The 16,954-nt window shown below is 50.5% G+C and overlaps 1 protein-coding gene across 2 annotated transcripts in view; it reads left to right on the forward strand.

Moving 5' to 3' along the window:
* Positions 1-1,691: 1,691 nt before the first annotated feature.
* LOC139367413 (oncoprotein-induced transcript 3 protein-like) overlaps positions 1,692-16,954 on the forward strand; it is a 29,596-nt gene continuing 14,333 nt past the window's right edge. For both annotated transcript variants that reach the window (XM_071105618.1, XM_071105619.1), the window contains exons 1-3: positions 1,692-1,768; positions 14,422-14,645; positions 16,038-16,191. In XM_071105618.1, the coding sequence (XP_070961719.1) occupies positions 1,711-1,768; positions 14,422-14,645; positions 16,038-16,191 (436 nt within the window). In that variant the 5' untranslated portion in view covers positions 1,692-1,710. The remainder of the gene's footprint in view (positions 1,769-14,421; positions 14,646-16,037; positions 16,192-16,954) is intronic.

The raw sequence follows: 16,954 nt of genomic DNA on the forward strand, positions 1-16,954 counted from the left end.
TAATGTTCTCTGTGGTCAGAGATAGACAGAGTATTTCAACAGCACATGAACTGTATTTCTTGTGGAGAGACAGAAAGAATGGAGGAGGAGTGAGGACAAGAAGATGTCCTGAGGACAGAGGGAGAGAGAATGGAGGAGGAGCGAGGACAAGAAGATGTCCTGAGGACAGAGAGAGAGAGAATGCAGGAGGAGCGAGGACAAGTCCTGAGGACAGAGAGAAAGAATGGAGGAAGAGTGAGGACAAGAAGATGTCCTGAGGACAGAGAGAGAGAGAATGGAGGAGGAGCGAGGACAAGTCCTGAGGACAGAGAGAAAGAATGGAGGAGGAGTGAGGACAAGAAGATGTCCTGAGGACAGAGGGAGAGAGAATGGAGGAGGAGCGAGGACAAGTCCTGAGGACAGAGAGAGAAAGAATGGAGGAGGAGTGAGGACAAGAAGATGTCCTGAGGACAGAGAGAGAGAGAATGCAGGAGGAGTGAGGACAAGTCCTGAGGACAGAGAGAAAGAATGGAGGAGGAGTGAGGACAAGAAGATGTCCTGAGGACAGAGAGAGAGAGAATGGAGGAGGAGCGAGGACAAGTCCTGAGGACAGAGAGAAAGAATGGAGGAGGAGTGAGGACAAGAAGATGTCCTGAGGACAGAGAGAGAGAGAATGGAGGAGGAGCGAGGACAAGTCCTGAGGACAGAGAGAAAGAATGGAGGAGGAGTGAGGACAAGTCCTGAGGACAGAGAGAAAGAAGGGAGGAGGAGTGAGGACAAGAAGATGTCCTGAGGACAGAGAGAGAGAGAATGGAGGAGGAGCGAGGACAAGTCCTCAGGACAGAGAGAAAGAATGGAGGAGGAGTGAGGACAAGTCCTGAGGACAGAGAGAAAGAAGGGAGGAGGAGTGAGGACAAGAAGATGTCCTGAGGACAGAGAGAGAGAGAATGGAGGATGAGCGAGGACAAGTCCTCAGGACAGAGAGAAAGAATGGAGGAGGAGCGAGGACAAGATGTCCTGAGGACAGAGAGAGAGAGAATGGAGGAGGAGCGAGGACAAGTCCTGAGGACAGAGAGAATGGAGGAGGAGCGAGGACAAGTTCTGAGGAAGGAGAGAGAGAGAATGGAGGAGGAGCGAGGACAAGTCCTGAGGACAGAGAGAGAGAATGGAGGAGGAGCGAGGACAAGTCCTGAGGACAGGGAGAGAGAGAATGAAGAAGGGTTGAGAGGTGAGGTGGAGGGAGGATGAGTGATGGAGAAGAGAGTGTGTGTGTGTGTGTGTGTGTGTGTGTGTGTGTGTGTGTGTGTGTGTGTGTGTGTGTGTGTGTGTAATCTAGGGCTGGGCTGGTTCTGTGGATAAGATCGGCCTGCGGAACAATGGGAGGATGGTGCTGTCACTGAACCCATCAGGTCAAGGTGAGACTAATGTACTCTGACACACACCAAACTCCTACCCTCTGGCCAAGCCCTCATTTCTGTACGTAGATACACAGATAAGCTGTCTATTAAAGACCCTGTTAACGTTTTTCAAGAAACCTCACACACTCAGAGACACGTTGACGGACACTCAGAGACAGATACACAGGCCGACACACCAGACCGACATACTCGGACACAGACTGAGCTCGGATTCCTATTGTCTACCGGCATAGTCTCGTTTAACAGTCTGATTCCAGGTGCTGAGATGACCCGAGGAGTTGGTAACCAGGGGAAAGTTGAAGTGTTCGTGGTAATGATATCGTTCCTGTTAACCGTGCTCCTACAGCACACACCCACTGCGGAAGCCATCGGTGAGTACCCGTCTCTAGGTGTCCTTTACGCGCCCATAACACAGACAGCAGGGGGGAATCAATGTGTCACTGTTACAGCATACTATGGTGCCATTGTAAAAAAATACTTATGTTTCCTCCCGATCCATAAAGTAGAATAATGGCAACAACAGTGGACATATGGTTGTGTACGGGAATCTAGTCGGTCCTCCGTTGATCTTCCTGTGTAACATAGATGTCGTGTGTAGCGTATAGTAAGCCTGAGGATGTGTAGACTGTGTGTGTGGGTTTTTAATTTTTTTTTTTAAATGTGTGCATGACTCACACGAAAAAACTTTTGCATATTACAACTTGTTGTTTAAACAACAGACTAAATTGTCTTGACAGTCGTTTCATTTGTTTCTGCTGACGATGGATCTTCGGTCTAAAACACTTTCTCCCTGTCTCTCTCCGTGAGCATGTTTGGATGAGTGCAGGTAATCAAGGCTATGTCACAAATGGCAGCCTATTCCCTAGATAGTGCACTGCTTTAGACCAGGGCCCCTAGTCCACAGACCATTAGGCTGTGAGAGATTGATACTGTTCAGCTTTAGTACGCTTCTGCATGACTTCTCTGTAGCCAGGACCCACGGTCCTCTGATGGTCATAGTCATTAACTCTGTTCTGTAGCCAGGACCCACGGTCCTCTAATGGCCATAGTCATTAACTCTGTTCTGTAGCCAGGACCCACAGTCCTCTAATGGCCATAGTCATTAACTCTGCTCTGTAGCCATGACCCACAGTTCTCTAATGGCCATAGTCATTAACTCTGCTCTGTAGCCATGACCCACAGTCCTCTAATGGCCATAGTCATTAACTCTGCTCTGTAGCCAGGGCCCACAGTCCTCTAATGGCCATAGTCATTAACTCTGCTCTGTAGCCATGACCCACAGTCCTCTAATGGCCATAGTCATTAACTCTGCTCTGTAGCCATGACCCACAGTCCTCTAATGGCCATAGTCATTAACTCTGCTCTGTAGCCAGGGCCCACAGTCCTCTAATGGCCATAGTCATTAACTCTGCTCTTAATTTCTACTGCCAAGTTTACACCTTCACTATTACAGTGGAACATTTTGTACAGGAAGTTGTCTAAAAGGGATTGAATTTGTTGTTGTCTAATTGTTTTTTGGTAGGTTTCCACACTACTTTCCTTCCATCTATAGCATTTCTTAATATTATTCAGTTCTTTTGGCCTTGATGCCTCATGATTGAGTATTGCTCTGTTCAAGTAGACTGTGATCTGTGATAGGGGTGTCAGTGGGCTAACTGTGAACGCTCTGAGAGACTCTGGGTTGAGGTCAGTGATAAAGTAGTCTACAGTACTACTGCCAAGAGATGAGCTATAGGTGTACCTACCATAGGAGTCCCCTCGAAGCCTACCGTTGACTATGTACATACCCAGCGTGTGACAGAGCTGCAGGAGTTGTGACCTGTTTTTGTTGGTTATGTTGTCATAGTTGTACCTAGGGGGGCATATGGGGGAGGGAATGCTGTCACCTCCAGGTAGGTGTTTGTCCCCCTGTGTGCTGAGGGTGTCAGGTTCTTGTCCGGTTCTGGCATTTAGGTCACCACAGACTAGTACATGTCCCTGGGCCTGCAAATGTTTGATTTCCCCCTCCAGTATGGAGAAGCTGTCTTCATTAAAGTATGGGGATTCTAGTGGGGGGATATAGGTAGCACAAAGGAGGACATTTTTCTCTGTTAGGATAATTTCCTTTTGAATTTCTAGCCAAATATAAAATGTTCCTGTTTTGATTAATTTAATGGAGTGAGTTAGGTCTGCTCTACACCAAAGTAGCAAACCCCCTGAGTCCCTTCCCCTTTTCACACCTGGTAGTGTGGTAGATGGGACTACCAGCTCTCTGTAACCTAGAGGGCAACCAGTGGGTCCGTCTCCTCTATACCATGTTTCACACCTGGTAGTTTGGTGGATGGGACTACCAGCTCTCTGTAACCTAGAGGGCAACCAGTGGGTCCGTCTCCTCTATACCACCCACCTGGTAGTGTGGTGGATGGGTCTACCTGCTCTCTGTAACCTAGAGGGCAACCAGTGGGTCCGTCTCCTCTATACCATGTTTCACACCTGGTAGTTTGGTGGACGGGACTACCAGCTCTCTGTAACCTAGAGGACAACCAGTGGGTCCGTCTCCTCTATACCACCCACCTGGTAGTGTGGTGGATGGGACTATCAGCTCTCTGTAACCTAGAGGGCAACCAGTGGGTCCATCTCCTCTATACGATGTTTCACACCTGGTAGTTTGGTGGACGGGACTACCAGCTCTCTGTAACCTAGAGGGCAACCAGTGGGTCCGTCTCCTCTATACCATGTTTCTTGTAGGATGACAATTTCTGTATTTCCAGGTTCCTGCTCTTTAGGCCAAAGGCAGATGACGTCAGGCCTTGGATATTCCAGGATGAGATAGTGAAGGCGTTGTGTTCCATAAAGTGTCCAATGTTGTTGGTTGTATGGTTTGACCTCAGGCCAGTAAGTGTGAGCAGAGCCTGCTGAGCATCTGGTACATGCCATTGGTTTGGGCTAGTGTAAGAGTGCGGGTTGGGCCTGTTTGCCCGCTCACTACCTGGGCGTATGTGTGACTTCCATGATGAGGCCCTCTTTGGGGGGATGGGGTGGGCAGGAGGGGCATAGGTCTAATCTGAGGGGGGCCTAAATGGGGTGTGGGCATGGTTGGGGTGGGGGTGTGGAAGTGGCTGGTGGTGTTGTGGTCTGGATGTAGGTCCTCTCGGTGTGGGTCCTCTATGTGTAGGTCCGGGGGTCCCGCAAGTCTGGGAGAGTATCTCGATGGTCTGGGCGGGGTGTCTATTGATCTGTTGCTCCTGTGTGAAGTGTTGGAGCTGCGTTTGAGAGTGATGTCCTTTAGGGTCCAGGTGAAGATGGGCCCTGCTGCCTTGTAGAGATGGACCTGGTCATAGAGGCTGTTCTAGTCCAGGGTGGAGTGGTGTGCACTGCTGCCTTGTAGAGGTGGACCTGGTCATAGAGGCTGTTCAAGTCCAGGGTGGAGTGGTGTGCACTGCTGCCTTGTAGAGGTGGACCTGGTCATAGAGGCTGTTCTAGTCCAGGGTGGAGTGGTGGACCTGGTCATAGAGGCTGTTCAAGTCCAGGGTGGAGTGGTGTGCACTGCTGCCTTGTAGAGGTGGACCTGGTCATAGAGGCTGTTCTAGTCCAGGGTGGAGTGGTGGGCCCTGTTGCCTTGTAGAGGTGGACCTGGTCATAGAGGCTGTTCTAGTCCAGGGTGGAGTGGTGTGCACTGCTGCCTTGTAGAGGTGGACCTGGTCATAGAGGCTGTTCTAGTCCAGGGTGGAGTGGTGGACCTGGTCATAGAGGCTGTTCAAGTCCAGGGTGGAGTGGTGGACCTGGTCATAGAGGCTGTTCAAGTCCAGGGTGGAGTGGTGGACCTGGTCATAGAGGCTGTTCAAGTCCAGGGTGGAGTGGTGGACCTGGTCATAGAGGCTGTTCAAGTCCAGGGTGGAGAGGTGGACCTGGTCATAGAGGCTGTTCTAGTCCAGGGTGGAGTGGTGTGCACTGCTGCCTTGTAGAGGTGGACCTGGTCATAGAGGCTGTTCTAGTCCAGGGTGGAGTGGTGGACCTGGTCATAGAGGCTGTTCTAGTCCAGGGTGGAGTGGTGTGCACTGCTGCCTTGTAGAGGTGGACCTGGTCATAGAGGCTGTTCAAGTCCAGGGTGGAGTGGTGGACCTGGTCATAGAGGCTGTTCAAGTCCAGGGTGGAGTGGTGGACCTGGTCATAGAGGCTGTTCAAGTCCAGGGTGGAGTGGTGGACCTGGTCATAGAGGCTGTTCAAGTCCAGGGTGGAGTGGTGGACCTGGTCATAGAGGCTGTTCAAGTCCAGGGTGGAGTGGTGGACCTGGTCATAGAGGCTGTTCAAGTCCAGGGTGGAGTGGTGGACCTGGTCATAGAGGCTGTTCAGGTCCAGGGTGGAGTGGTGGGCCTGGTCATAGAGGCTGTTCAGGTCCAGGGTGGAGTGGTGGACCTGGTCATAGAGGCTGTTCAAGTCCAGGGTGGAGCGGTGGACCTGGTCATAGAGGCTGTTCAAGTCCAGGGTGGAGTGGTGGACCTGGTCATAGAGGCTGTTCAAGTCCAGGGTGGAGAGGTGGACCTGGTCATAGAGGCTGTTCAAGTCCAGGGTGGAGTGGTGGACCTGGTCATAGAGGCTGTTCAAGTCCAGGGTGGAGTGGTGGACCTGGTCATAGAGGCTGTTCTAGTCCAGGGTGGAGTGGTGGACCTGGTCATAGAGGCTGTTCAAGTCCAGGGTGGAGTGGTGGACCTGGTCATAGAGGCTGTTCTAGTCCAGGGTGGAGTGGTGGACCTGGTCATAGAGGCTGTTCAAGTCCAGGGTGGAGTGGTGGACCTGGTCATAGAGGCTGTTCTAGTCCAGGGTGGAGTGGTGGGCCAGGAAAACATTTGGTTTTGAGGCACAGTCACGGGAAACAATTGCGTTTACCCGCTGTATTGTGGCAGGGTGGACGTCTTTTCGTGGTAGCAGGGTGGAGATAACCCCTTGTGCGTTGGGGATAGTAGAATTAAGCTTTTTCAATCACTCCCTTCAGTGCTGTGGCCACCATTTTCCTGCTGTGCCCTCAGGTCATTTGTGCCTGTGTGTTTTATTATGTGGCCGGGTGAGCCTAGTTGGTCCTCAGACAGAAGGTCTAGTGTATGCTGGGTGTTTAGACACTATGTGTTTGGGAACTAGTTTTTCTTCTTGTATATATTTTCTGTTTGAGTCCATAAGGAGTACAATCTGTGTCTTGTGTTTGTCTGTTTGCCCTCTTGTGTGTGTGTGTGTGTGTGTGTAGGGGGATTGTCAGGAGGGCTATCAGGTTGGCTGATTGGGGGGGGATTCTGCTTGGGATTCTTCATTTGTCTGTCCCGCTGTGATTTCGACGCTATGGTCAGGGGTGGACTGTTCTGCTATGGTGTCAAGACTTTTGTCGGGAGCTGAGGTTGGCTGTTCTGCTGGCTTCTCTGTGGGGGTGGCCACCTCTCTAGTAGGTTGTTCTCTGTCACACGCCATCCCCCTCAACCTCTCCTCCGTCCCCCTCACGCTCTCCTCCATCCCCCTCACCCTCTCCTCCAGCAGTCTGATCCTCTCCTCTAGTGCTCTGTTCTTCTCCTGCTCTTTCTCCTGTTGAAGTTGTCTCACCACTGTCCAGAGTGCAGATATGTCTCTCCACCTCCAGCTCCCTGGGTCTGGTTAAGGGGGTGTTGTTGTGCTGGAATGTTGTCTGGGTCTGTGCTGACTGGAGTGTAATCACCTGCTGTTCCACCTCTACCTGCCTTACCTCCAGCTGGGTAAATGTATTCTTAATTTCAATGAGGGGGTAGTACTCTGCTGCGAGGTTGACTTTCCGCTTGGGGTGGCTCGTCTGTGAGGTTATATAATGAAGAGGTCTGGTCTGACCCTCTCGGAGTGGGGGGCATCTTTCTCAAGGGAGAGCTTCTCCTGCTGGGCTAATTCTTTGATCAGGTGAAAGTCCAGCTGAGACTGTTTGGGGTTGTTGCCCTGTACCATTACTGTTCCAGACTTATAGAGATTTATATTAGCTGACTCAGAGTCCTCATTGTCTGGAGTCAAATTGAATTGAGGGCAGTTAATTCAGGAAGTTAACTCAAAACAGTTTGGAGTGGGGGGCTGTGTGTGTGTGGAGTGGGGGGTTGTGTGTGTGTGTGGAGTGGGGGGTTGTGTGTGTGTGTGGAGTGGGGGGTTGTGTGTGTGTGTGGAGTGGGGGGTTGTGTGTGTGTGTGTGTGTGTGTGTGTGTGTGTGTGTGTGTGTGTGTGTGTGTGTGTGTGTGTGTGTGTGTGTGGAGTGGGGGGTTGTGTGTGTGTGTGGAGTGGGGGGTTGTGTGTGTGGAGTGTGGGGTTGTGTGTGTGTGTGTGTGGAGTGGGGGGTTGTGTGTGTGTGTGGAGTGGGGGGTTGTGTGTGTGTGTGGTCGGGGGTTGTGTGTGTGTGTGGAGTGGGGGGCTGTGTTTGTGTGGAGTGGGTGTGTGTGTGTGTGTGGAGTGGGGGGTTGTGTGTGTGTGTGTGTGTTTTCATGTTGGTATCCTTGACTTGGTCCTCTACTTCCAGCCAGCTGTGGCCTCCAATTCTTCCTGTTTGTCTGTTTTGACATCAATCGTTCCTGTGTGAAGGAGTTGACTGCTCTTCTATCTCCTAGCCCTTAGTTCCTAGCCCTTAGTTCCTAGCCCTTAGCTCCTAGCCCTTAGCTCCTAGCCCTTAGCTCCTAGCCCTTAGCTCCTAGCCCTTAGCTCCTAGCCCTTAGCTCCTAGCCCTTAGTTTCTAGCTCTTAGTTCCTAGCCCTTAGCTCCTAGCCCTTAGCTCCTATCTCCTCATTGCTTCCATCCCTATCCCTCACTGGGTTTGAACCAGGGACCTGAACCTACAAGGTCCGGAGTCTGCTGGTTTTCTGTTTTTCCTATATCCTATTCTCTAGCTTCTTGTTCCTATCCCCTAGCTCCCCTATCTCCTTTATATCCTATCTCCTATCCCCTAGGTCCTATTCCCAAGTTCATAGTTTCAAGCTCCTATCCCCTAGCTCCTTTATATCCTGTCTCCTATCCCCTAGCTCCGATTCTCTAGCTCATAGTTACTAGCTCCTATCCCCTTGCTCATAGTTTCTAGTTCCTAGATCCTGTTTTCTAGCTCCTAGTTCCTAGCTTCTATCCCCTAGCTCCTTTGTATCCTATATCCTATCCCCTAGCTCCTAATCCCTAGCTCAGAGTTCCTAGCTCCTATCCCTGAGCTCCTATCTCCTTTATATCCTATATCCTATCCCCTAGCTCCTATTCTCTTGCTCATAGTTCCTAGCTCCTATCCCCTAGTTCCTAGCTCCTATCCCCTAGTTCCTAGCTCCTATCCCCTAGTTCCTAGCTCCTATCCCCTAGTTCCTAGCTCCTATCCCCTAGTTCCTAGCTCCTATCCCATAGTTCCTAGCTCCTATCCCCTAGTTCCTAGCTCCTATCCCATAGTTCCTAGCTCCTATCCCCTAGTTCCTAGCTCCTATCCCATAGTTCCTAGCTCCTATCCCCTAGTTCCTAGCTCCTAACTCCTACAGTGGGTCTTCCGTTAAAAGGTGTGCCGTACTGCAGCACAGCTTGTAGGGTGCTGCAGAATTCTATTGGCACGTTATTTAACTGCCAACCAGTGTTGCCAGAGCTCAACACTTTTAAAGGAAGAATCACTGTAGCCCCTAACTCTCAATCTCCTATCTCCTAACTCCTAGCTCTGATACATCCTATCTCCTAACTCTTATACATCCTAGCTCTTATACATCCTAACTCCTAGCTCTTATACATCCTAACTCCTAGCTCTTATACATCCTAACTCCTAGCTCTTATACATCCTATTTCCTATCTCCTAACTCCTAGCTCTTATACATCCTATCTCCTAACTCCTAGCTCTTATACATCCTAACTCCTAGCTCTCATACATTCTAACTTCTAGCTCTTATACATCCTAACTCCTAGCTCTTATACATCCTAACTCCTAGCTCTTATACATCCTATTTCCTAACTCCTAGCTCCTATCTCCTAACTCCTAGCTCTTATACATCCAAACTCTTATACATCCTAACTCCTAGCTTTTCTACATCCTAACTCCTAGCTTTTCTACATCCTAACTCCTAGCTCTTATACATCCTAACTCCTAGCTCTTCTACATCCTAACTCCTAGCTCTTATACATCTTATCTCCTAACTCCTAGCTCTTATACATCCTAACTCCCAGCTCTTATACATCCTAACTCCTAGCTCTTATACAACCTATCTCCTATCTCTTATACAACCTATCTCCTATCTCCTATACATCCTAACTCCTAGCTCTTCTACATCCTAACTCCTAGCTCTTATACATCCTAACTCCAAGCTCTTATACATCCTAACTCCTAGCTCTTATACATCCTATTTCCTATCTCCTAACTCCTAGCTCTTATACATCCTATCTCCTAACTCCTAGCTCTTATACATCCTAACTCCTAGCTCTCATACATTCTAACTTCTAGCTCTTATACATCCTAACTCCTAGCTCTTATACATCCTAACTCCTAGCTCTTATACATCCTATTTCCTAACTCCTAGCTCCTATCTCCTAACTCCTAGCTCTTATACATCCAAACTCTTATACATCCTAACTCCTAGCTTTTCTACATCCTAACTCCTAGCTTTTCTACATCCTAACTCCTAGCTCTTATACATCCTAACTCCTAGCTCTTCTACATCCTAACTCCTAGCTCTTATACATCTTATCTCCTAACTCCTAGCTCTTATACATCCTAACTCCCAGCTCTTATACATCCTAACTCCTAGCTCTTATACAACCTATCTCCTATCTCTTATACAACCTATCTCCTATCTCCTATACATCCTATCTCCTATCTCCTATACATCCTAACTCCTAGCTCTTCTACATCCTAACTCCTAGCTCTTATACATCCTAACTCCAAGCTCTTCTACATCCTAACTCCTAGCTCTTCTACATCCTATCTCCTAGCTCTTATACATCCTATCTCCTAACTCTTCTACATCCCAGCTGGCTCCTGGTCGTGTTGTTTCTCTCTGTCTCTCTATGCTGTCAATAGAGATGGTTTACAGCCGAAGGGAATTACTCTACAGTCGTTTGTTCCCCTGTGGACAACCATTGATTAACTTGTTGTCTCTCTGTCTCTCTCTCTCCACACACACACACACACACACACACACACACACACACACACACACACACACACACACACACACACACACCTGTGTATATATATATACAGGCAGACATATATATATATAGAACCCTTTATATATACAGTGCCTTGCGAAAGTATTCGGCCCCCTTGAACTTTGCGACCTTTTGCCACATTTCAGGCTTCAAACATAAAGATATAAAACTGTATTGTTTTGTGAAGAATCAACAACAAGTGGGACACAATCATGAAGTGGAACGACATTTATTGCATATTTCAAACTTTTTTAACAAATCAAAAACTGAAAAATTGGGCGTGCAAAATTATTCAGCCCCCTTAAGTTAATACTTTGTAGCGCCACCTTTTGCTGCGATTACAGCTGTAAGTCGCTTGGGGTATGTCTTTATCAGTTTTGCACATCGAGAGACTGAAATTTTTTCCCATTCCTCCTTGCAAAACAGCTCGAGCTCAGTGAGGTTGGATGGAGAGCATTTGTGAACAGCAGTTTTCAGTTCTTTCCACAGATTCTCGATTGGATTCAGGTCTGGACTTTGACTTGGCCATTCTAACACCTGGATATGTTTATTTTTGAACCATTCCATTCTAGATTTTGCTTTATGTTTTGGATCATTGTCTTGTTGGAAGACAAATCTCCGTCCCAGTCTCAGGTCTTTTGCAGACTCCATCAGGTTTTCTTCCAGAATGGTCCTGTATTTGGCTCCATCCATCTTCCCATCAATTTTAACCATCTTCCCTGTCCCTGCTGAAGAAAAGCAGGCCCAAACCATGATGCTGCCACCACCATGTTTGACAGTGGGGATGGTGTGTTCAGCTGTGTTGCTTTTACGCCAAACATAACGTTTTGCGTTGTTGCCAAAAAGTTCAATTTTGGTTTCATCTGAGCAGAGCACCTTCTTCCACATGTTTGGTGTGTCTCCCAGGTGGCTTGTGGCAAACTTTAAACTACACTTTTTATGGATATCTTTAAGAAATGGCTTTCTTCTTGCCACTCTTCCATAAAGGCCAGATTTGTGCAATATACGACTGATTGTTGTCCTATGGACAGAGTCTCCCACCTCAGCTGTAGATCTCTGCAGTTCATCCAGAGTGATCATGGGCCTCTTGGCTGCATCTCTGATCAGTCTTCTCCTTGTATGAGCTGAAAGTTTAGTGGGACGGCCAGGTCTTGGTAGATTTGCAGTGGTCTGATACTCCTTCCATTTCAATATTATCGCTTGCACAGTGCTCCTTGGGATGTTTAAAGCTTGGGAAATATTTTTGTATCCAAATCCGGCTTTAAACTTCTTCACAACAGTATCTCGGACCTGCCTGGTGTGTTCCTTGTTCTTCATGATGCTCTCTGCGCTTTTAACGGACCTCTGAGACTATCACAGTGCAGGTGCATTTATACGGAGACTTGATTACACACAGGTGGATTGTATTTATCATCATTAGTCATTTAGGTCAACATTGGATCATTCAGAGATCCTCACTGAACGTCTGGAGAGAGTTTGCTGCACTGAAAGTAAAGGGGCTGAATAATTTTGCACGCCCAATTTTTCAGTTTTTGATTTGTTAAAAAAGTTTGAAATATCCAATAAATGTCGTTCCACTTCATGATTGTGTCCCACTTGTTGTTGATTCTTCACAAAAAAATACAGTTTTATATCTTTACGTTTGAAGCCTGAAATGTGGCAAAAGGTCGCAAAGTTCAAGGGGGCCGAATACTTTCGCAAGGCACTGTATATCTCCTAACTCCTAGCTCTTATACAACCTATCTCCTATCTCCTATACATCCTAACTCCTAGATCTTGACTACTCTTGACCAGAACCCTTTTTGTATATTTATCAAATCAAATCAAATCACATTTATTTATATAGCCCTTCGTACATCAGCTGATATCTCAAAGTGCTGTACAGAAACCGAGCCTAAAACCCCAAACAGCAAGCAATGCAGGGTGTAGAAGCACGGTGGCTAGGAAGAACTCCCTAGAAAGGCCAAAACCTAGGAAGAAACCTAGAGAGGAACCAGGCTATGTGGGGTGGCCAGTCCTCTTCTGGCTGTGCCGGGTGGAGATTATAACAGAACATGGCCAAGTTGTTCAAATGTTCATGCTGTAGCCCACAAAGATCTCCGCCACGGCACAACCCAAGGGGGGGGGGGGCGCCAACCCAGACAGGATGACCACATCAGTGAATCAACCCACTCAGGTGACGCACCCCTTCCAGGGACGGCATGAGAGAGCCCCAGTAAGCCAGTGATTCAGCCCCTGTAATAGGGTTAGAGGCAGAGAATCCCAGTGGAAAGAGGGGAACCGGCCAGGCAGAGACAGCAAGGGCGGTTCGTTGCTCCAGAGCCTTTCCGTTCACCTTCCCACTCCTGGGCCAGACTACACTCAATCATATGACCCACTGAAGAGATGAGTCTTGCTCCCTCTCTCTCCCCCCCCCCCACCTCTCTCCTCTCCCCCCTCCCCAGCTCTGGACCCGTGTTCTGCCTACATCTCTCTGAATGAACCCTGGTGTACTACAGAGTACCATCTGAAACACTCCTCTATCTAAACTGCTCTCCTCTCCTCTCTTCTCTCCCCCTCTCCTCTCCTCTCTCCTCTTCTCTTCTCTCCCCTCTCCTCTCCTCTCTTCTCTCCCCCTCTCCTCTCCTCTCTCCTCTTCTCTTCTCTCCCCTCTCCCCACCTCTCCTCTCTCCCCTTCTCTCCCCCTCCCCTCTCCTCTCGCCTCTTCTCTTCACTTCTCTCCTCTCCCCCACCTCTCTTCTCTCCTCTCCTCTCCCCCACCTCTCTTCTCTCCTCTCCCTCCACCTTTCTCCTCTCCTCTCCCCCACCTCATTTCTCTCCTCTCCCCCCACCTTTCTCCTCTCCTCACTTCTCTCCTCTCCCCCCACCTCTCTTCTCTCCTCTCCCCCCACCTCTCTTCTCTTCTCTCCCTCCACCTCTCTTCTCCCCTCTCCCCCACCTCTCTCCTCTCCTCTCCCCCCACCCCTCTCCTCTCCCCCCACCTCTCTTCTCTCCTCTCCCCCCACCTCTCTTCTCTCCTCTCCCCCCACCTCACTTCTCTCCTCTCCCCCCATCTCTCTTCTCACCTCTCTTCTCTCCTCTCCTCCCACCTCTCTTCTCCCCTCTCCCCCACCTCTCTTCTCCCCTCTCCCCCACCTCTCTCCTCTCCTCTCCTCTCCCCCCACCCCTCTCCTCTCCCCCCACCTCTCTTCTCTCCTCTCCCCCCACCTCACTTCTCTCCTCTCCCCCCATCTCTCTTCTCACCTCTCTCCTCTCCTCTCCCCCCACCTCTCTTCTCTCCTCTCCTCCCACCTCTCTTCTCTCCTCTCCCCCCACCTCTCTTCTCTCCTCTCCACCCACCTCAACTCTCTCCTCTCCCCCACCTCTCTTCTCTCCTCTCCTCTCCCCCACCTCTCTTCTCTCCTCTCCCTCCACCTTTCTCCTCTCCTCTCCCCCCACCTCTCTTCTCTCCTCTCCCCCACCTCTCTTTTCTCCTCTCCCCCCACCTCTCTCCTCTCTTATCCTCCCACCTCTCTCCTCTCCTCTCTTCTCCCCCCACCTCTCTTCTCTCCTCTCCCCCCACCTCTCTTCTCTGCTCTCCCCCCACCTCTCTCCTCTCCCTCCACCTCTCTCCTCTCCCCCACCTCTCTCCTCTCCTCTCCCCCCACCTCTCTTCTCTCCTCTCCCTCCACCTCTCTTCTCTCCTCTCCCCCCACCCCTCTCCTCTCCCCCCACCTATCTCCTCCCCCCTCCCCACCTCTCTCCTCTCCCTCCACCTCTCTCCTCTCCTCTCCTCTCCTCTCCCCCTCCCTCCACCTCTCTCCTCTCCTCTCCTCTCCTCTCCTCTCCTCATTTCCTCTCCTCTCCTCTCTCCTCTACCCCCCCCCCCCCCTACCTCTCTCCTCTCCCCCCTCCCCAGCTCTGGACCCGTGTTCTGCCTACATCTCTCTGAATGAGCCTTGGCGTAATACAGAGTACCATGTCAACCACTCATCTGGCAGTGTGCCCCTGTGTGACAGCCGTGTGTCAGGGGAGTGGTACCGCTTCACAGGGATGGCCGGAGACGCCATGCCTACTTTCTGCATCGAAGAGAACCACTGTGGAACCCACGCCCCCATCTGGCTCAATGGGAGCCACCCACAGGTTAGTAGACTAGAGGTTAGAGAGGCGGACCAGCAGACAGAAGGTTGCTGGTTCAAACCCTGTGTGCCGGATGATACAAAAGAAATGTGAAACTAAGCTGCCAGCCGACCTGTTGTTGTGGCACTTTATGTTCTCTTGTTCTAGTGGCTCCACGTCAACTTCCAACCAAATGAACAGTAACGTATTCCCCTCTCCTCCTCTCCTCCTCTCCTCCTCTCCTCCTCTCCTCCTCTCCTCCTCTCCCCATCTCCTCCTCTCCCCGTCTCCTCCTCTCTCCCCATCTCCCTGTCTCCTCCTCTCCCCTCTCCCCGTCTCCTCCTCTCCCCTCTCCCCGTCTCCTCCTCTCTCCCCATCTCCCTGTCTCCTCCTCTCCCCTCTCCCCGTCTCCTCCTCTCCCCTCTCCCCGTCTCCTCCTCTCTCCCCATCTCCCTGTCTCCTCCTCTCCCCTCTCCCCGTCTCCTCCTCTCCCCTCTCCACCTCTCCCCCCCTTCCCCTCTCCCCCTCTCCCCCTCTCCTCTCCTCCTCTCCCCATCTCCTCCTCTCCCCTCTCCTCCTCTCCCCTCTCCTCCTCTCCCCTCTCCTCCTCTCCCCATCTCCACCTCTCCTCCTCTCCCCTCTCCTCCTCTCCCCATCTTCCCCTCTCCCCTCTCCTCCTCTCCCCGTCTCCCCCCCTCCCCCCTTTCCCCTCTCCCCCCTCTCCTCCTCTCCCCTCTCCCCCTCTCCCCCCCTTCCCCTCTCCCCCTCTCCCCCTCCCCTCTCCTCCTCTCCCCATCTTCCCCTCTCCCCATCTTCCCCTCTCCCCTCTCCTCCTCTCCCCGTCTCCCCCCTCCCCCCTTCCCCTCTCCCCCTCTCCCCCCTTTCCCCTCTCCCCCCTCTCCTCCTCTCCCCTCTCCCCCTCTTCCCCTCTCCCCCTCCCCTCTCCTCCTCTCCCCGTCTCCCCCCCTTCCCCTCTCCCCCTCTCCCCCCTTCCCCTCTCCCCCTCTCCCCCCTCTCCTCCTCTCCCCTCCCCCCCCTCTCCCCCCTTCCCCTCTCCCCCTCTCCCCCCTTCCCCTCTCCCCCTCCCCTCTCCTCCTCTCCCCGTCTCCCCCCCTTCCCCTCTCCCCCTCTCCCCCCTTCCCCTCTCCCCCCTCTCCTCCTCTCCCCTCCCCCCTCTCCCCCTCTCCCCCCTTCCCCTCTCCCCCTCTCCCCCCTCTCCTCCTCTCCCCTCTCCCCCTCTCCCCCCTTCCCCTCTACCCCTCTTCCCCGTCTCCCTGTCTCCTCCTCTCCTCCTCTCTCCCCTCTCCCCCTCTCCTCCTCTCCCCTCTCCCCGTCTCCTCCTCTCTCCCCATCTCCCTGTCTCCTCCTCTCCCCTCTCCCCCTCTCCCCCTCTTCCCCTCTCCCCCTCTCCCCTAGCCCCAGGATGGTATCATGACCCTTCCTGTGTGTGCCAGCTTCAATAGTAACTGTTGCCAGTGGAATGCCAGTGTTGATGTGAAGGCCTGTACAGGAGGATACTACGTCTACCGTCTGCCCAGACCGTCTGTCTGCTTCCATGTCTACTGTGGCCGTACGTCTGTCTGTCTGTCTGTCTGTCTGTTTCTGTCTGTCTGTTTCTGTCTGTCTGTTTCTGTCTGTCTGTCTGTCTGTGTCTCTGTCTGTCTGTTTCTGTCTGTGGTATGAAATGTATGGTTTATGAATGTGGTATGATATGTATGGTTTATGAATGTGGTATGAATGTGGTATGATATGTATGGTTTATGAATGTGGTATGAAATGTATGGTTTATGAATGTGGTATGAAATGTATGGTTTATGAATGTGGTATGACATGTATGGTTTATGAATGTGGTATGAAATGTATGGTTTATGAATGTGGTATGAAATGTATGGTTTATGAATGTGGTATGATATGTATGGTTTATGAATGTGGTATGAAATGTATGGTTTATGAATGTGGTATGACATGTATGGTTTATGAATGTGGTATGATATGTATGGTTTATGAATGTGGTATGATATGTATGGTTTATGAATGTGGTATGAAATGTATGGTTTATGAATGTGGTATGACATGTATGGTTTATGAATGTGGTATGACATGTATGGTTTATGAATGTGGTATGAAATGTATGGTTTATGAATGTGGTATGAAATGTATGGTTTATGAATGTGGTATGAAATGTATGGGTTATGAATGTGGTATGAAATGTATGGTTTATGAATGTGGTATGATACGAATGGTTTATGAATGTGGTATGAATGTGGTATGAAATGTATGGTTTATGAATGTGGTATGAAATGTATGGTTTATGAATGTGGTATGAAATGTAT

The sequence above is a fragment of the Oncorhynchus clarkii genome, chromosome 16 (genome assembly GCF_045791955.1).
Source record: "Oncorhynchus clarkii lewisi isolate Uvic-CL-2024 chromosome 16, UVic_Ocla_1.0, whole genome shotgun sequence".
Taxonomy (NCBI): domain Eukaryota; kingdom Metazoa; phylum Chordata; class Actinopteri; order Salmoniformes; family Salmonidae; genus Oncorhynchus; species Oncorhynchus clarkii.